Here is a 21069-nt window from a genome sequence, read left to right as displayed (position 1 = left end):
CCTTTGGAAAAAAATTTGGTCACAATGTGCAAAAGCTATTCACGGGAGGGTACTGAAAGTTTGGTGACGATCGGCGCAGCGGTTCTGGAGATATATTGAAAAAAACTAAAGGGGGGGGGGGCAACCCCCCCCCACCGCCTGGAAGGTAAAGCTGCAGCTGCCCACTTTGCGAAACCGCCCCTGAATGTGACGCCTCCCCTTCACCGTACATAGCATGTCTGATGTTTGAGTGTGTTCCCATTCATAAGCAGAGCATTTCACCTTTCTGCGTATAACGCGCCACACTGGGGGGGGGGGGGGCTCTTCATGCCGCCGCCCCCTCCTAACTCCGAAACCACTGGGCCGATCGTCAAAATTCAAACGGCGTCTGATAGCCCCGGAAAAACTGTCGATCGAACTCTAATGTCATTGACCTCGAGGTCACCGATGACGTCATAGGTCAGGTCAAAGTAAAAATTATTAGCATTTTGGCTTGTTCACCTTTTGGGCTCTGGCCGCCGTCTTACAAGTCAGATCAGGCTCATTTTTGGTTTACACACTCGTGAACAGATGCTTTAGATACCCTGAGGGTACCAAACTTGTACTTTAATTTTCAGGTCAGGGTCAGGTCATCACAGGTCACGAAAATATTATATCATGCGTCGGTCACGTGACACATGTTTCATGGTCCATTTAGGCCATAGATTTCGAATTTGATGTCGTTTGTGTCATTCAAGGTCATTTTGAGTTGAATTTAGCTTAGGTCATGTCACTTTCAGGTCAAAAAAGGTCAAACTTTGATGTTAAAATTTTTCAAAAAAAGGTGTTTATTGGATGCAGTTTGAGCTCAGGAGCACGACTGAAAATTGAAAATACTGAAAATTGATTTGAAAAATTTATGCTTGTGATTTTTTTTTTGCAATAATGCGTATAACTTGGCCATTTTTGAAGATATTTAGCTAAAACTTGCTAGAGTACGTCATAAGCATGTGCTCTATCACATATATTCCGTTTTTTTTTTTCGAAAAGTCAAAAAGTTTTTGAATAAGATATAAAAATATAAATTTTGATTTTTTTATATATAATTTTCAGAATTTTCAATATTTTGACAATCCGAGATAGCAGTTTGATAGCGCAGTCTATTCTTAGTCCTCTCATGCGAAGAAATTGGATCTAGCTTAAAAACTGAGCTCTTGGGAGCGATTGCCGTGGTTCAATGTTTTGCGTCGAAATCGGCCGAACATGACGTCACTCTGATGTCATTTCCGGCCGACCTATGGTAGCTACGAAGTTCATATTTTGACACAATCAAAATGGGTGAACCGATCGGGACGAAAGTGGGTCCGTTCGACTCGTCTCCGGCGAGGTAAACTTTTGGTGCTGGCCTCGGTTCGCTCCGTGCTTCGTGGCACACGCTATATTTTGCTTCAAAGTTTCGGTGACACGAAATTTTTTGTCAAGGCTGCAGGTCAACCCGAGGTCACGGACAAAGCCACACTGGCGGGACACATCGGTAACACCTTGAACCATTTTTTCAGGGGGTCACCGTCTGCGAGGGGTGCAGGCTGCACGTGCTGGGGGCGGAAAACCGTTTTGACCTGAGGTCCTCTGGCTCAAAGAAATTTTGAGCTATCAACTTCAAAATCGGTTCAATAGTAGTCCCAGGCAAGACCTCCAAAATAGTGTTCATTTGGTTCAGCTAAACTCTGTGGTGCATGAGCTATGCACGTGCAAGCCGATTGCACCCCTTCGTACGTTGCCACGCATGCAGGGTAAACGACAGCTCTAACTGGTTCAAAACTTGCAGGTCATAAGAAGAATGCATTGAGTCATGACATTCCGGCGAGATAATATCCGAGGGGTGCAAGCTGCGCGTGCGGGGGGCGGTTAACGGTTTTGACGATGGATCCTCTGGTCTCTGATCACGGGAAACGTCGAGCTAGCGACACAAAAGTCGGTACACTGATAGAACTAGACACACGCTACAGTATGCTATGAAAATGACTGCACTGGGGTGCCTGGGACATGAACTAATAACTATGCACGTGCAGTCAATTCATATCTTCCTGTAGGTAGATATCCATACCAATCTCACGTGTTTCCAAGCATTTTTGGGATGTTTCGGTTGGTTTCAGGTGCAGTCCAAGCTCAGTGGTTTGGCCCGGTGTGTGCTGTCAGAACCGTTCCTCCAATTCTGGCCCAAGGCAACGCAAGAGCGCTGCCGGCATCTAGTCTTAGGTGACATACATATATCCAATTTCCAAGATAAGCATTTCATGCATAATGTTACTGTCATCAATCGCTGAAAGTTTCAAAGCGATCATTAAGCCGTTGTAGCTCTGGCGAGCATTATGACGTTTTCTGAAGGGAAGTCACGTGACGTGATCCGTGGTGACCTGACCTTAAAATATCTGGGTCTGAGATTTTAACAACATGTGGAAAAGACGAATAATAAGGTGTACCAAAAACCGGTGCCAGGTGCCGCGTTTTATAAAGATATTCGCGAAGACCGTAAGGGGGTGTTCAAACACCTCCCCAGCAAGGCGCAGGCGTATTGCCGCCGCTACCGCTACCGCTACCGCCCCCTGATGGGATGCTACTGTTTAGTCGAGAGCCGCCCTCCAGCAAAGCACCGCCCCTAAATGTGATGCTGCCCCTGGACAACTTGTCGCTTCCCAATTGCGGTGCCGTCTATTCACAGCAATGCCGCCCCATGAGCACACTGCACAGTGCCGCCCATTGCCTTAGAGCAGGGGTCGGCAAATGGTGGGGCATGCCCCCTTTGGGGGTAATGGAGCCCTTTCGGTGGGGGTAATGAGGGATTCTGAGAAAGCCTATCTTTTTAGAGTTTGTAGCTCCAGTGATGGAGCCATCGTGGATGACTGTTGTATCCCAGGATTCAAAGATTAGCCCAGGCCAAAGGCACAGCACCATTTATTAGATACCAATTTTCACGTACCTGCTCGCCTCACCGTCTCACCCCTCCGTGCAGTCGTACAAAAGCAGCTGCAACTTTTAACCGTCGCCCGTCTGTTGGCGTTTCAACAGCCGCTAACGTAAGGGGGAGGAGTCGATCGGACCCCCGCGGCCTCTCGGACTCTGAGATGGAGCTGTGCATAAAAAAGACGAGCGTGCTACCCGTGACAATAGGAAGCCGCTGCTGCCCATTTTTAAGGTTGGTCATTCCGTCTCATTCAAGAGGGCAATGATAAGTGTCGAGAAAATCGGGACCCGCTATAACTTCTTGAAGTGAGATTTTATGGCTCAAGATGATCTCCAGAAAAAGCTCATAAGCCAACGGTCATTATGGGTCCAGAGGCCAGTTTTACCAACAGAAAAATAGCCGCCTGCCGGAATTTTTTGCCTAAAGATCGTTTCACATATGGAGCGTAAACGGTAAAGCCCTATCCGCTTACGTGCCCATCGCGTTTACGCTCCGTATGTGAAGCGGTCTTGAGGCAAAAATTCCGGCAGGCGGCTATTTTTCTGTTGGTAAAACTGGTCTCAGGTCATGATATTTTCCGGGCTGGTAAATAAAAAAAAAAATGATGGGCTCGATGGTACAATTTGGTCGTGATCCAATGACTTTTACGTGAGCTTTTAACGAAAAACCACCCGCCGCCCCTATACGTTAAGTACAAGGGTTAAATGGGATATAGCATAGGCGGCGAAACGGGGAGGGCATCGGGGCACCGTGCCCCCTTTGATTTTGGCATTTTAACATTAGCCCTATGGGCGTTGCATGGAAAGAATGGGACCAAAAGTCGGCAGTGACCCCCTCCCCTTAATTGAAGGTGTTCCGCCGCTACTGGGATATAGGTATTACATGTTTTGTGGAGGAAGTGTCATGTTTTAAATTTGATGCATCGGAAATGCAGAAATACCCAAAGAGTTCCAGGACGGTATGGAATTTCAGTAAACTTGGTTAAGTCAGCAATGGAGTCTGGTAGGTGGGGGTAATGGCCCTGCCTGGCGTCCAAAAAGGGGGCACGACCCCGAATGACCTGCCGACCAATGCCTTAGAGCCTCCTTTCGGCACAGTGCCGCCCCTCGATGTGTTTCCTCTCAGCATTGTGCTGCTTCTCACAAAAATTCCTCGTCTCCGCACAATGCTAAACCCCACCTCAATGCCTCCCATCGATGGGATATCACCAATTAGTCAAGAGCCGCCGTCTGAGACAGTGCCGCTGCCGCCCCTCAGCACAATGACGCCTATTTCTGGTGATGCCGCCCCTCGGCACAGTGCCGCTTCCTTATGTCATGCCGACCCTTCATCACAGTTGCCCCCTCAAAATCAGGGCGGAATCCTATCTGAACTCTGAGAGCGAACGACATGCATAAGCAATTCAATTGCGCATCTTTTGCTTGCGGAAGGTCGCAACCGGGATCAAAACTAGGATGACTTGATGTGTTGCATAGGTGGAACTTTGTGCCGAGCTGGGAGGGCCCGAGCTCTCCAAATTCGACGCCGGCTTGACTTTGGAGCCGCAACAGACCGCGGAGGTCAAGGTCACCGCTAGGGCGACGGCGGATTTGCTGCGTCCGGGCCCTCCCAGCTCCGCACAAAGTTCCACCCGCATGGTGTGTTGTCATGTTCAAGTCGTTCCTCGATTCCAATTTAGGCAGTTAGTTGCGGTGTTAATATTGTTAATTGTTGTTAGATGTTGTAATATTGTTGTTAAGTGTTAATTGATAGTTTTGCATAAAATCGGTATGGATTCGATGCAGCTAGTCACGGCGAGTCTAATGGTGGTCTTTGTTTTGCGGTACGTGGTCTAGAAGGGCTAAGAATTGAGTTTGAAAATTTGACGTCATCAATTTTGAACAGTTTTTTTCACTATGACTTGGCCAAAAAAGAGCTTCGATCTCAAATTTGGGATGTGGATAGAAGGTGGCAGGGACTATCACATATATTCCGGTTTTTTCGAAATTCAAAAAAAAACTTTAGGATTTTTTGCTATTATATTCCAAAAAATTGATTTTTTTATGTTTGGGGGTCAAAATCCAAAAAGTTAAAAAATCCGAGATAGCAGTTTTATAACCCTGTTAATTCTACACCTTTCATGTCAAAAAAACATTTTTTCTGTATCTCTAAAGCTGTAGGCCAGACTGACAGCTCTTCCCGCAAAACCTTTTTTGGGTCGATGATGGCAAAAATGACGTCAGTTGACGTCATTAGCGGCCAGCCTATCAAAGCCTTTGGAAAAAAAATTGGTGACGATGTGTAAAAGCTTTTCCCGGGAGGGTACTGAAAGTTTGGTGACGATCGGCGCAGTGGTTCTGGAGATACCTATATCGAAAAAAAACTAAGGGGGGGGGGAAATGCCCCCGCCACCGCCTGGAAGGTTAATCTGGTAATCTTTGCGGAACTCCAGCCAGTGCAGCGAAATAATTTTACGACAATGTTCTAACCTAGACACTCAGGTTGTTTTTGGTCTATCTGTGTGAAATTCAAGACCATGACGCCTTATATTACGCTGTACCTATGTGTCTCTGGCTAACTTTTTTCCGAATTTTCCCGAGGACGCGTGGCTAACCTTATACATATTGTTGTTAAGCGTTACCATGACGCTAACTTTTCAGGCGCGCTCTTTTAGTTACATTTTGTCATTGTAAGCTGTGGTCATGTGGTTAAGCTCACGTGCCATGCCTTCGACGGTGTACTCCGACTGCGTCTGGCTGGGTTAGAACGTCGATGAGAGCGGCGGCACGCACTGGCCGCCTGTTGGCGCCACTGGGCCGCGTTGTGTAGGCCGCCTGTCACCGCGTGACTGTGCTGTCTGCCGGCACCTCCAGGCTGCAGCGGGACGTGCAGCAGGGCCTGTATGACGCCGTACTGCACGTCGGAGACTTCGCCTACGACATGGACTCTGACAACGCCCAGGTGGGCGACGAGTTCATGCGTCAGCTGCAGCCGATCGCCGGCTACCTGCCCTACATGACCTGCCCGGGCAACCACGAGCAGCGCTAGTGAGTGCGCGGACCGGGCCCTGGCGGCCGCGCGGCAGCTCCCCCGGCCCGAGCGCCGCCCGGCTGACTCACCAGCTGACACCCCGGCTGACTCCACGGCTGACTCAGAGACCCCGGCTGACACCCCCGGCTGACACAGAGACCCCGGCTGATACCCTGGCTGACACCCCGGCTGACTCAAAGACCGTGACTGACTGAGCAAAGCAGCCACCGTTCAGAAATACTCGAGACACGCCCTGTGACATACCAATTCCAAGACAATTAGTATTGAATTGGGTTTCCTACATGCCGGGGTATGTCTTAAGCACAGCACGAGCCGGGCAGTAAAACTATGACCAAGAAACTGTCGGTGTCAAAATGCCATGTTATTTGATAGGCCGGGCAGTAAACAAAAGTTTACTGCCCGGGTTTACTGCCCAGGGCAATGACCTCTAAACTATTGTTTATCGCATTAGCCCAGAGGTATAATTGTCAGGGAGTGTATAATTGACATCATTATTGCATGATATTTGCCTCGTAAAATTAGAAAACTAACCTTTTTGGTAAACAATATCTGCTCTGCTCATCAAGGGTTTTGAAATATTTTGTACATAAGTTTGTAGTCCTTTCCTCGAAACAAACATGTAAAATATGGAAAATATAATGTATTTCACGAAGTTTAGCCATAGGGCATCAACAAAGTACGATTACATGAATAAAGGAAAGATTCTTGCAAGAGAACTGGAAAATTCACGTTTAATCACTAGGAATATTATACTTTCTTCTTGTTCTTATGTCGTGGCAAATTATTCATGTATTATGTTCCTTGCCGATATCAACTTGTTGTGCCATTCCATGATTCTGAGTTGATGTTTTCAGACGCGATTCTTAAGTAAGGAGTTTTGATGCGTTTTCTTCTATAAATTTTCTTTAAAGCTTTATCCACAGCAGTAGCGCAATCACTGTTAGGAAATTATGGACAAAACAATCGTATAAAAGTGTCACCAAAACCTGTCGAAACTGCTTAACAGGTATGCGGCATGTAGGAAAAATCTTACTGACCTCAGCCGTACGAAATTATTTGGAAACTCGGCTTGCAAAATTTGACTCCGGCCCTCGTGCTCCGCACTCGGGCCTCCGTCAATTTTGCAAACCTCGTTTCCAAATAATTTCGTCGGCCCGGTCAGTAATATATAATCCCAAACATGTATCTTAACTTCTAGGATTTTTTTAATTAGTTTATATTTTCTCAATATTCTTACTTGATACTTGAATCCGTTTGAAGTATTTTTTCTTGATTCTGTTTGGTATTTGGCTGGCTTCGGTTTCCCTTGATCTGAAATTGACTTCACTGGATCTGGACATCTTATAGCCAGAACTTTTTAACGTATTTTTCACAATTCTCTCGAGCTCTCGCATTGTCATATGCTTAGTATTTTTGTGTGCTAGGGTCTGTTCAGGGATGCACTGTCCATGGCTCCGCTGGCATGCCGCGTTTCGCCGCGTCTCTGTACGATGAGTAGCCAGCAGCCCTGCTGTCGAAATCGCCCGACGTGCAGCTCCAGCCGGAGTGCCTCAGACCGGTCTCAACCCGCCCCATGCTTCAGCAACTTCTCCAACTACAAAAACCGCTTCACGATGCCGCGCGACGGCGACAACATGTTCTACAGCTTCGACATGGGCCCGGTGCACTTTGTGTCGGTGTCCTCGGAGTACTACTACTACCTCAACTACGGGCTGAAGATGGCCGGCAACCAGTACCGCTGGCTGCAGCGCGACCTCGCGGTGAGCAGACCGGCCGGCGTCCCTTCTGTCCGGTGTCCCTGACCAACCGACCGGTATCCCTTCAGTCCGGTACCCCTGACCAACCGACCGGTATCCCTTCAGTCCGGTGTCCCTGACCGACGGACCGGTGTCCGACCGACAGGTGTCCCTTTACAGGGTGTAACGAAATTATCCGGACATCTATTTTTTCGCTATATCTGCTCGCACATTTTCTTTTTTAATGTTAGAAGCTGGAAAATTGGATGAATGCATACCTGTGGTATCTGCTCTCAACTCAGCAGTGACCTGACCATGCGAAATGACTCTTGCTCTGAGTAAGAGTCAGGTCGCCGACGGGCTCATTTGATAGTTTTCGTTTAAGGCAATGCACAGTGGGGATTTTTCCGATCTAGCACGTATTTATTCGTAGAGGGCAAACCATAGGTAGTATTGTAGCCAGATTGTGCACAGATGTTGGCTGGTGTGTTCTGGTGAGAGTGTTACCTGTAAATGTGCATAATCAACATAGTATAGGGGGGTCAATTGGACCCCCGGCTCAGCCGTTTGGCCCCTGATCAAGCTAGAGCTTCGCGGAAAAATCAAGCGTGCTGTCTATGACGAGATGAGGCCGAATATATCCAATTTCAAAGTCCAAGGTCATTAGTTGACTTTCCAAGTCAAGTCAATGACCCAACTAAAGATGGAAAATCGAGACCTCTTGGAACTTCGTAAAGTTAGGATGTTACGGGGTATTTTGGGGTGCTGATCACGAATTTCATGTTAGTTTTGATCACAGACGATGTCTTCATGCATTTAAGCCAGGTCGGGTCAGGTCAGGTCAGCCAGTAGACGTCCTGCCGGCCATCCATAATAGGTGTCACCTACTACTGACAGCTTCGTAACATGGTACGAAGGCACCAGAACTACTTCGTAAATATTCAAATGGTTGCTAAATTCGAAATCAACACCAAAAACTACCCTAGAAGCAAGTAAAACTCGAAAAAGTGAACCAAGGTCATCAAAGGTCAATGACCTTGACCTGACCTTCACGTGACCTTGACACCCACCATAATGCATGGCACCAGCATCATTTCACATATTTGAACGTTTAAAACCACAAAAAGACTGGAAACCGCGGATAATGTGAGCTGGCATACGCCGAATCGCGATTTCGGCCAAACATGGTCTCGAGAAATATGCCACAGGTCAAAGGTCAGTTGGGTCAGAGTCATGAAATTTTTAGGTTAGATGTAAAATTGATGATCTCAAGGGCAACGAAAGTTTCGTCGCGATCGGCTGCTTTTTGCGCGAGTGATTTGCGGAAAACCATGGGGTTTTATCCGACCCCTTCCCCCTCCCCCTCCCCACTAGTGCTAGGGTTAATAAGGTTGCGGTATGTATAATTTACGCCTGTCATCCTATTCCTCATGAATGTGTCTCAGAAAATATGCATCATATAAGTCAGGAAGTAAAATTATTCGCCCATGTCTGGAACATACCTATATCGTGCTGTTTGCCCTAGCGCTCCTAGAGTGGGGTATTAAGATACTCTAATGCGAATATTCCGTGTTTAGGCAAGTTCCGGCAGCCAAACTAGGCGTTGTCTTGTGCAGGAGAAAGTGGCGAATTCGATAGGATATGTTTCGGAGTGGAAAAGTGTGGAAAACATTGTTGATTTCCTACATTTATCTAGAATACCATTCCTTCAATATGGTGTCTGTAAGGGTTTTTTGTAAATGGCATTTTTGTGACCTTAGTAAGTTTGTGGCATACTTTCTGTTTGCCATTCCATTCCTAATATAGGTGCCTTTCAGAAGATATGCAACTTTAAGAACTCGCAAGAATAAAACCAACAGGACAGGACAATGAAATTGAGCCATACTTTCGGTCCTTACTGAGCCCATTGAGTAATCACGCATGAGTGTGAACTTTGGGCGCATTTTTCCTAGTCTTGCGGTGGACATACAGATAAAACAATGCCATATATGAAAAATTCAGACATTTCTTAGCCCCACTGACACATAAAATAAACAAAAAACCAAAAAAGATTTTTTGAATTAATAGGCGCTAGATCGGAAAAATCCCCACTGTGCAATGGAGAGAAGGGAGTAGTCTCTCGTCTCGCAGTAAGGCTACGTGTTGGTGGCATGGTGGCATGAACCAGAAGCTAGTCTGTCAGCAGCTGGACATCAGCAGCAGCCAGTAGCACATCTGCCTGAGGCGTAATAGGCTGGGACTTGGTGGCAGACTCAGCCCGGCCTCGATCGCAAAGGGCGCCCTTTGCCAAGTGGTGAGGAGAGTTGTTGAGATAGCGACAAGAAAACGGCGCCAGTCGATCCGCAGACTGACTCGAATTCTTACCAAGGCAGATAATAAGAGGTCCCACGTCATGATTCACCGTTACCCGCCCTTTAGCTTGGTTTTACTGCCCTTCAAACTGAAAAAGACAATGAAATTGACGGGAAAACAACCAGTCCACCACCTTTGGCCTCAGGCCAGGGCGTGTCCAGTGGTCGAAGTAAGACATGAAGGAGTTGGCCTGGTCGGATGGGAAGCTGTTCGAGCTGCGGTATTCGTTGAGCCGTCAAATCGGCCGGGTCGTGGCGGCCGTCGTCGGCGTCAAACATCCGGCCCGAATCCAGACCTGGAGCATGTTCAGCTGCTGTGTAATATTCCAGCTGTTCGTGACAACACAGAAAACCACTAGCAGTGAGTGACGAGTATTACCGGCGCAACATCTTGGTTAGCGATTGGTTGGAGTCACTCAACCAGACTGCACAGGGGCTCGGTTTCTGAACGTGTACTGATGCCTAATTCAAGCCGCGCAGTCTTCATGCGGGGCGGTACACCACCTTCAGGTCCCTAGCAGAATGAGCAGTGATGCCGAGAGGACCTATTTTTCTTCTGGGCTAACGGGCTATGGCTTGGAAATAGCTTCCATCACAATTCCATCGATATCTTATGGACTATTGTCCATCAGGAGATGAATGAGGGGACACCCGACACCAGCGCCGACCAGCTGTGGGCACAGGTTAGTAAGGCGCTGCTTTACGTGAAACCCACTGTGCTGGAAAACCAGTGAATGGAATGCTCCAAAAATTCGTACCAGAACTATTATGAAAGGTGGCTAATGGCTATATAATAATTCAAAAGGGAAAATATCAGATTGTCTTGCTTCTTAGCCCGCGAGTTGCTGGGGGGGGGGGGGGGGAGGGGGAGGCGTTAAACGCCCTCACTTTTTTTCGCCGCGCTATAGCATAAAAACGGCGCGCCGCAGGCGCGCCAAAATCTGGCTACCTGTCGGGAATTGATTGAAGTATATTGTGACAAAGTTTTAAAAAAAATCGGTCCGAACTTTTTTGAGATATCGAGGTTTTAGTGACGTCATGATTTCTGAGTTTTCTACCAAAAACAGCATATGTTCAAAAAATCATATAAAATCACAGAATAGACATACAGACATGCCGTAAACGCCATTAGACTCTCAATACCATGAACAATCAAATGGCTATCTTTGATTTTTGATTATCGTTCCGCATTGTCCAAAATCTTGACCTGAATCTTGGCATTTTCTCGTGACTTCTTCACGACCATGATATATGCATTTCCTAAATTGAAGTTTTTGAACCAAACACGTACACCTATGATAAAATGAATGTCACCATCGTGTTCTACGCCCAAAATTGCCCATGAAACATGTGTCACAGGCTGCGAATATCAGAGTTGATTTTTGGGGATATGTGCCTACCCGGTTGACCTGACCTTGACCCTGACCTATGCTTGACTGACCCCTACATGGATCTGACACTCTTGTAGGCCTTATATGAAGGATTGTGCACCGTTTTGACAGAGTTTATGACGAGAGGCGCCCATTGCGAAATCCTGAAGTCCATGCTACTGAAAGCCTGATTTCAGATGTTTGACCTGACCTTGACCCGACCTGTGGCCTCAAAATTCAACTTTAATGTACTCATCTGATGCGTCTCGTCGCGTTCTTTCTTTTGCCGCCTCGTGCGTTTCGCTGCGCCTATTGGTTCTCGAGTTATCGGCTGGGGGCGTATAACGCCCCCCCCCCCCCAGCAAACGGTGGGTGGCGAAATACCCCAGCAACTGCCGGGTTAACCCTCGCCCTGGCAGGGCATTTTTCATAACACGGCCTGGCAGGGGGGGGGGGGTCGATGCGACCCCCCCCCCCTCGCGATTGGCTCCTATGGCACCTAGAAACACCAAATTTGGTAGGTAGGTGGGCCCCCTGGAGTTCTCGCCCCTGTGCAAATTTGGTTGCTCTAGGTCAATATTTAGGGGGGTTTTGGGGGGTATAAATGTAAAAATTTCGCTAAAAACAGGTCAAAAGTTTTTCGCTTATAACTTTTGATCTAATTAAGATAGAGCAAAAAGAAAAGCACCAGTGAACTCAGCACGTCAAGGCGCGTCGAATGATATACTTTTTAGCTTGCTTAAGTGTACTTAAAGTTTTTCTTAAATTTTAAGTAAACTTAAATTTATAAATTAAGTTCAAGTTAACCAAATTGCATCATATCGCATATCATTCGATTCGGCTGATCACCAGGAACACAATGATACCATTTTTTAAGCTCTAGCGTCATGATGTGCCAAGTTATTGGCAAAAACGTCATTTGACCTCAGTTGACCTCATTTGACCTGACCCATGGATAAGTACACCAAACAAAGAAGCACCAAGTGACCTGCTGTTAAGTACTGTGGTTTTTAAGCACAAAAAAGATGGAACGAAGCGGATATCTCCAGTATTTTCCGAATTTAGTATTTTCCCATAGACTTAACATTACGACGTAATGACCTCTAACTGACCTCAGGTCAGTGACCTCAAAAAACCCGAACCATATGTTATACAACTCGGTGAACTTAGCACATCCTGAAAGTTTGAAGGAAATCAGTCCAAAACTGTGAGTTGGACAGGTGCAAAAAGAAAATTGAAATTTGACCATGACCTTGTACCGGTTTTCCTGACCTGGTGACCTGACCCTAGGTCACTCGGACCTGAAATTTTCAGGTCATATGTAAAAAGGTTGTCCCATAGGCTGTGCCAAATTTGGCGGCGCTGCGCGCCGCCGTTTTTACGCTATCCTCAAACCTTACGGGGGGGGGGGTCGCATCGACCCCCCCCCCCTGCCAGGGCGAGGGTTAATTACAGCGCGAAGAAAGATGTCCGGATAATATCTTTACACCCTGTAGTCCGGTGTCCCTGTCCGACCGACTGGTATCCGACCGAACGGTGCCCTTCAGTCCTGTGCCCCTATCCGACCGAACGGTGCCCTTCAGTCCGATGTCCCCGTCCGACCGGCCGGCTGGTGCCCCTGTCCGACCGGCCGGGTTCCTCTCCGACCGGCCGACCACCGCCCGACCGGCCGGTGCTACTATGTAGATCCAGGCTCACACAACCAAACATTGCTGTCGTTCTTACGTGTCTCTATGAGCTGGCATTGTCGGTAGTTGTGACTTATTCATGATCGAACATGTGCTACATCACAACTCAAAGTTTCGATGTGGGATCACGGGTACACTTTTCCAATGCAGTACCTAAAAGACATCTAATAAACGAGGACTCTCTTTGTGTATCGTCATACACCTCAATCCAGCAATTATCATCATCATTTATTTCTTAAGACGTCCACTGATAAATGGTTTTTCGAGTCTAGCGTCATATACAAGATCACAAAACCGCTAACAAGGCGAACGACACACCAATACACAAACGCTTCAACTGACATGCACTCGCTGATAAAAGCATTTAGTTTTCCCACTATAAATCATAAAAAGACCTAAAAGAAGACCAAAAAAAGCAGACAAAAAGTCATAAAGAAGACCTAAAAGTAAACCAAAATGCTATTAAAAACATCACAATTCTCATAAGACACCATCTACTCCGCTGTCACACCAGCGATCCATTTTCTTGCCCTTTTCCGACATATCGCAACCGTCCTGGCGTCTTTAACCTGCGACCGGGACGAGTTCCACTGTTTCACTGCCCGGCATGTGAAAAAGCGCTTGGCGTGCTCACTTCGCACGGGTGGTAGCTGCAGATTTCCTCCCTGGACAGCAAGTGTATTCCTTTCAGTCACATCAGTGCGATATACGAGACATTCACGCCGGCTGACCGGGGCGTGAGGGGAGTTTAACCCTATTACTGGTGGGCTTTCTGGACTACGTTAACACTAGGTACGTTGACTGGTGTGTGTGTGGGGGGGGGGGTGATTCGGCCCCCCTTGATATCTCGAAAAGTAAATGTCCGATCTTAATGGGACGAACGCCATTCGATTGCTCTCATCGTGAACTTTCAGACTCGCTATTAAAAGTAAAAAAAGTTCAAAATTGGGGGTCCTGGAAGCAAAAATTTTCGAAAAAATCGCGTTTTACTTCTTATTACTAAAACTGCTATAACTTTTTTTTGACCGATTTTGATAAAACTTCAGGGAACCCTTCTTCATGAACTGAGGCCAGTTTTACCAAAAAATACCAGCCGGCCGCCGAAATAAAATATCCAGCCGAAAAAATAGACGCCACACCGCCACGAGTTTCACCAACAAAAAAATTCCAGCCGACTTCGGACGGAAATTATTTGTCGCCGGTAGTCAGCTGATATTCTGTTACGATATCAAATTACGATATGTCAAGGAGGTTAATAAATCATTTAAAGCATGTTTTCAATCAAATTGAAGCGTGATTTCTAATGCAAATGCTATTTACATTTCGAAATATTATTATCGTAAATAATTACATTATTTTCAAGAGTAATAACAACAAAGAAGAGCATTATAAACTTTCATATCTATATTAACATTCTGGTGCCCAGCAAAGCCAATAGGTACAATACAAAACTACCAAATTGTAAACGTAGGTACGTCATTCATAAAGGTGACGTAAGGAAGCTTGCATTTAAGGCAAATTTAAGATGGATCTTTTTCCTGTCAGCCTATTAGGGGAGAGAGGTCATATTGCGCCATGTTCTTAAATGCGCCACACCTTCCTCCTGCCCAAAATTCGATTCGAACGAATACTCGAATGTGTGCATTTACTTCACCACCAATAACTCGCTCTTATTCCGGTCCACGGGGGCAGGTGAGGTGTCTCAGCTTTCTCGCAGACCATTTTTGTGATTTCCTCTATTTTCTTACGCGAAACAGTCTATTTCGATCTTTGCTAGTGTCATGGTTTATCTTAGAGATAGTGATTCAACTAATAATCATTGTTAAGCTCGTTTAATGGTAGTTTTGAAAGTTTATCACCACCGTGGCTTCGCTGTCGTCGCCATATTTGAAGCTCATGAAAAATGTGTTCCATTCGTAATTGCGCCCACCCTATTTGCGCCCTATTCTTCAACCCAGAGAAACAGCATCTGGTGGTTGGGAGACATTTAATTGAACACTTTGATCATTAGAGCGCTCACCTTACCATTACCTTAGCCTTCACAGCATAAATGGTTAATGGGCTGATACGTTCAAATAGGCTACTTAGTTAGGTGGCAAACCGTTCTTTTTAATAGGGCGCTTTTACATGAGAGGCATGGGCGCTTTTTGATGGGGGAGTCCGTAAATGCGCCCTTTGCAGGTGTGTCAGAAAACTTCTCTCTTGTTAATTTTTCTGGGTGTGATACAAATTGGGAGTTGTTATTTGATGCCAAAATAACTGAGTTACAATTTGAGATATCATTAAGCATGACAGCTGGTCAACTTTAGCCGCAATAGGCCGATATCCTTAAGGTGGCGCAATATGACATCTCTCCCCTATATTAATTTTTACAATACCTTCAACTTGCTGTGTACCTTTTTGTCTGTTTTTAGTCGCACCTTGTAGAAAATCATCGTGTAGACCGAGAACGCAATGTGTGGACCTCCAGCTATGAGGTGGGGACTAGATGGGACCCACTCCAGTGGCAGCGGAACACCTTCAATTAAGGGGGCACTGCCGACTTTTGGTCCCATTCTTTCCATGCAACGCCCATAGGGCTAATATTAAAATGTCAAAATCAAACGGGGGCACGGTGCCCCGGTGCCCTACCCGTTCCGCCGCCTATGAGTCCCGCTCCCGACAGATCCGGGAGCCGCACCTCTTTCCTAGCTTTCAAAAGAGCGGCAAAGAAGCGGTCAACATTGCTCCCAGAGACGCCACCTGAAGCTGGACGGACAACGGGCAGTTCCGCAGCCAAGCGATTGAACTGCGGTGCTACGATGCGGCTTCGCGTGCACTGCATTAGCACCTTCTAGCGGGAGTAAGAGGGCTAACGAACTCGCCAAGGCATAAAGCATTGTGCCAAGGCGAGTGTCTTCTTACCTTAGGAAAATACCTACCCAGATTAACTGCTGCACCGCGGTCATTGCAGGGCTGAGGGTGGTCGCTCGCTCCGCTTCGGCCAGGTGGAGGTCAGACTGCCCGGCTAGGTGGTTTTAGCCGATATGCAGGCCCCGTTTGCCGGGCCCGGTCGAGAAGAAGGAACGCCACACAGCAAAGAATATTCGCTCCGGGCCCGCTACACTGGTCCGGCTCGTAAGTCGTAACAAATTAACAATACCTGCGCTAGCGTCGTCGACCGTCGTTCGACTGCGCCCAGTAGCGCTCAGTGGAGAGTCCTGCCGAACTCCTCCGCGTGTGCCGAGATCATTCGTTGCGCGCGGACACAATCGTCCGACGGAGACCGCTCTGCATTATGATCGGGTGGTCACCACCTTGGTCGCCGGCTTTCACACCCAGCCGAGCCGTCTGGCTACGCCCCAAATGATCGTCTAAGCCTTTCGATTGGTTTGTAACTCGGGTCTAATATCGAAATGTTTGGGAGTTAGGACATGTTAAATCCGTGTTCATGAACAAATATACATTATGCAACTAAAACGCTTTACTTACTTTAACTTTTCTAGGCTGATGACAAGGCATACACCTATTCATTGCAATATTTCTAAAATGTAAATAAATCATGAGCAATTAGAATAAAAAAAAACAACAGCGATCCACTAGAAGCTAGTGTGGAAATACACTGACGTAGGTCGCCTCGTACTGGCGCAGCTCGTAGCTCGTCCAGCAGCGCCAGCGTCTCCCGCACCCGGCCGCCCGCCTGCACCATCAGCCGCTGGAAATGGCTGCGCTGCCGCTCCAACATTAGCTTGACCGCCTGGCCGGCCCGGCAGATGCGCGCCGTCCGACGCACGCAGTGTACGTCTTCAACAGCGCCGGGATGTCTTACGACACGACCGCGTCCACGGCGTCCACGTCAATACCGCGCGCTATAGCCTCGAGCACACCAGCGCGGCCATCTCAGCTAGCGCGCGCCGCCGCCGGCACGCCGGCACTACCCCACAGAACTCAGTCACGCGCGCGCCCAGCACAGACAGCGGTAGCTCCAGCTGGTGCGCCACCTCGTTCCAGTTGACCAACACGAGCGAGCGTCGCCAGTCGGGCTGTCGGAGCAAATGGTGCATCAGCAGCGGCTTCAGCGGCTGCGGCGCCACCACGTTGAACGACTCGCTCAGCTCGGCCGGCGTGGTGAACCTGCCGACGAACTGACCGGGCAGTGCGACGGCGGCGGCCGCCGTGCCGGCCACCAGCAGTCGCGGCTGGAACAGCGACATTCGCTCCAGCTTCTCCGGCCTCCGGGTTCTGTGACAGGGTGGCCAAGAACGGCAGCTTCTGCAGCGGCAGGTGAGGCGCGCAGACGGCGGCGGCCGTCAGCCGGCCGGCGATGCAGGGCGGCGGGCCGTGGCCGCCGCCACCCGCTCCACCGCTTTCAGCCAGCCCGTCTCGGCCATCTCGATCACCCGGTCGGCTTCGTCGATCACCAGGTAGCGCAGGTGCGCTAGCGAGAAGCCCTCGGCGCTGGTAATGTGATCCATCAGCCAGCCGGGAGTGCTCACCACGATCAGCCAGGGAGACCGGGCCGCGCGGCCCCACCGCCACCAGTTGGCGCCCCCTCGTGCCACTGTGTCTCCACTCTCCACCCAGCAGCCGGACGCAGAGCGGCGTATCGGCGTCGTACTGGCGGAACACGGCGGGCACCTGAGCGGGCAGCGCCTGTGTGGGTAGCACAGCTAGCGCGCGCACCCGGCGGCCGGCGCACCGCGGCGCCGCGCCTGCACCAGCGGCAGCACGAACGCCAGCGTCTTACCGCGGCCGGCCGGCGCCGAGACGCAGAGGTCGGCCGGTGGAAGCGGCGACTCTGCGGCCGCCAGCAGCTCGGGCAGCAAGTCACCTGCAACAGGAACACCTGTTCGATGCCCTCGGCGGCCAGCCGGGCGCGCAGCTCGGGGCAGAGTGCCGGCAGATTGGCCGGCGCCGGCCGCCGGTCGCCAATCGGCTGCGGGTGCGCCAGCCAGTCGGGCAGCGCACGCGGTGCACGGCCTGTCGGCTCGAGCGCTACACCTCGTCCAGCACGGTGAAGTTGTCAGCGGCGGCGTCTCCGTCCGACTCGGAGGTGTCCTCACTGTCGTTATTGGCGACGGCGGCTGCCGCTGTGCGCTCAGTCAGGTCGTCCATCACAGCAACACTCGCCGATGATTGGCGTCATCGAAACCGTCGGACGACAGTGGATTCACCACCGTTTTTGCAGCAGAGACTGGAAAAACCTCAGCTATAAACAAGGAAAAACCTCACAACATGCCACAGCCTGCAATTGTGCATATTGTCATTATATTTTTCACATGACAGAAAATATTGGCTGCTTTATTCTAGGAACTAGCTTGAAAAACATCAGCTAAAATCAAGCTCAGTGAATTATTATTGTATTTCAACATGAGACTGGTAAAAAATATTTGTCACTGTCAACATGACCAGTGTAACGGACGGGCTGCATGAACATTTCGGCGCATGATCTGAAAACTGTGTGCAGAAATTTCAGCGCTGAGGTGAACAAATAACATTTCAGCCGCAATTTGCCTGGTGCCACAATTTTGCAAAACTAACTCACAGTACTTACAGCCAGTTTTATTTAACATGATCCCTGCATGACTCATGCATGCAAGATACACATGCATTCAATATCAGCACAGTGCACACACAACAGTTATGGATTCATTTACATTTTACAACATTACTATTATTTTCTTTTCCTTCAATATTGGCAGCATGACTTGCTGAGTTCAGTGGCACAATCTTATGACAGCAAGTTTGTTCGGGTTCACAACCATGTAAACTTTGCACGTATTGGTTAAAAAAAACAAGCCTTTATACATTTCTTTCATGCCATTTAATTTTTTTAATTTATGGTCATTTATCTTGAAAATCTTGCCATTTTGGTCTTAGCAATGTCAATGCACCTTCCCTATTCCGCACAGCTCAAGTAAGTTCCACCCAAAAGAAGTAGTGGTATCAGTAGCTGGCGCCTTGCAATGTCAAATGTAGCTGAATATGTGAAAACAGTGACAAATTTATTCAAAATCTTGAGTCCAATGAGCCTACCCTCTCTGCCTCTACTTCCAGCATTTCTTCAAGCACCTTCGATTTTCGAAAATGACCTTCCATCATTAGGTATTTTCCACTTCCGTGCGAGCAATGAACTTGTAAGCTGACCACTAGTTAATGCGCTATCATCTTGCTGTTGGGTGCTTGTAGCAAAAAGACAATATAAAACAAAAAAAAAAACCAACACCACAACACCGAACACCCGTCTCAGTCTTGTTGGTTCCTTTTGGTTTGCTTTTGGTCCTGCCTGGTGACAAAAGGCTCTTTCTTTACGCAATATCATCAGTATTCCTCTTCTAATCTTGAAGCCCAGATGCTTTACAAATTGGCCATGAATGATACTAAATTATTATATCAACTGGGAAGCGCAAATCACGATAATTAGTAACAAATGAGGTCATTTGTTCCAACACGACATAAAAAATAGACGGGGTCGCCTGTCTATTTTTTGGGGCTGTTTTTCTACATATAATGGCGCAGATAAACACTCCATTAATGCCGCATTTGCCGTTGGTGAAACTCGTTGGCTATTTTTCTGGCTGATATTTTTTCACGCCGGCGGATATTTTTTCGCATGGTTGGTGAAACTCGTCGGCTGGTTTTTGACAGAAAAATTGCGCCGGGCTGCTATTTTTCTGTTGGTAAAACTGGCCTCTGGTCTATCATATACATTCCGGCATTTTGGATATTTCAAAAATGATAGGCGGATTAAGGTAAGCTAACTTGGGTCTTGGGATGATGTTTTGAGTTATTGTCGTGGTATGTCATGTGTTTTATAACATGATATGTCATATATCATGTAAAATATGCAACGTGAGCACAAAATGCACGTTTTCGTTCAGCATAGGCGGATTCAGGCATGCTAAGACGGGGAACAGTACATTGAGATTACCCCCCCCCTTTCTCAGGTACCTGGATCCGCCTATTCCAATATTTTCATTGTAGAATGACGTCACATAGTCTTTAGGTGCATACATATGACGGGGGTTGCCACTGATCACCATTACAAACCTAAATAAGTCGCTGCTTAGCGGCAAATGTCGAAACAGTCAAAGTTGGGCCAAAACTACCCCCGAGAAACTCGTCCTGGAGACACCTCTGCGCAAGCTAGATACTAAAAAAATTTGACACAATGTGCCCATGAATGGCAAGGAAAAATCACCAAATTTCAAGCCCCTGGCTACAGTGGTTTTCCGTCGAGAGCAAAAAAACTACAGGTGGGGGCCGATTCGCCCCCCCCCCCCACCAGTAATAGGGTTAAGATGGTGTGCATTCGAGATATATCACACTCACTAACAAGTTGATCGACGTTTGTCCACTTAAGCTCCTTCAGGAGCGATGTTACATGCGAAGATCTTCGCGTGCCGAATACGACCTGTGCACAATGGTTCACAACTTTTTGTACACGAGGTCGCTGCATTTTACCGCACCCAGCCCAAACAGACAAACAGTAAAATTAATGGTGTGAAGTGCTTTAGCGAGGAACATAGCGAGAATAGATACGTGAAGAATCATTGACCTTTTCCTCGAAAATGTAAAAACAATGTCAAAAGTTATATTGAATGCGGTGAGCTTTCGGCTACAAGCCTTCGTCAAACCAACAAAATGACACGATACATCACGTGTCGTGTCATTTTGTTGGTTTGACGAAGGCTTGTAGCCGAAAGCTCACCGCATTCAATATAACTTTTGGCATTGTTTTTTTTTATAAATTTAGTCCGAACCTTTTGATGGGAAGGATTCACAAGGACAAAGCCACCGCTAAGCGAAGCTTGTTGCGATGACCCTGCCCTCTACCCTCCGATCGCGCAATTCCGATTCTATGGCAGAATTTAGAGTCCAAAGTTTAACGTGCGCACAAAGCCGCGCACGGCCGGTCCCCTCGCTGACTTCGCCTGGCTACGGCCTGCCACCAACCGCAGCCATACCTGTCAGGAGGCCCATAAATGTCGA

At 47.9% G+C, this 21069-nt stretch overlaps 1 protein-coding gene across 2 annotated transcripts in view; it reads left to right on the top strand.

Annotated features, from left to right (window-relative positions):
- LOC122380655 (acid phosphatase type 7-like) overlaps positions 1-21069 on the top strand; it is an 83883-nt gene that overhangs the window by 22291 nt on the left and 40523 nt on the right. For both annotated transcript variants that reach the window (XM_043364004.1, XM_043364005.1), the window contains 2 exons: positions 5776-5949; positions 7536-7713. In XM_043364004.1, coding sequence (XP_043219939.1) covers positions 5776-5949; positions 7536-7713 — 352 coding nt within the window. The remainder of the gene's footprint in view (positions 1-5775; positions 5950-7535; positions 7714-21069) is intronic.

The sequence above is a fragment of the Amphibalanus amphitrite genome, unplaced genomic scaffold, assembly GCF_019059575.1.
Source record: "Amphibalanus amphitrite isolate SeventyFive unplaced genomic scaffold, NRLGWU_Aamphi_draft 000103F_arrow, whole genome shotgun sequence".
Classification (NCBI taxonomy): domain Eukaryota; kingdom Metazoa; phylum Arthropoda; class Thecostraca; order Balanomorpha; family Balanidae; genus Amphibalanus; species Amphibalanus amphitrite.
The sequence above is the reverse complement of the archived record's forward strand: the minus strand, read 5'-3'. Positions and strand labels throughout refer to the sequence as shown.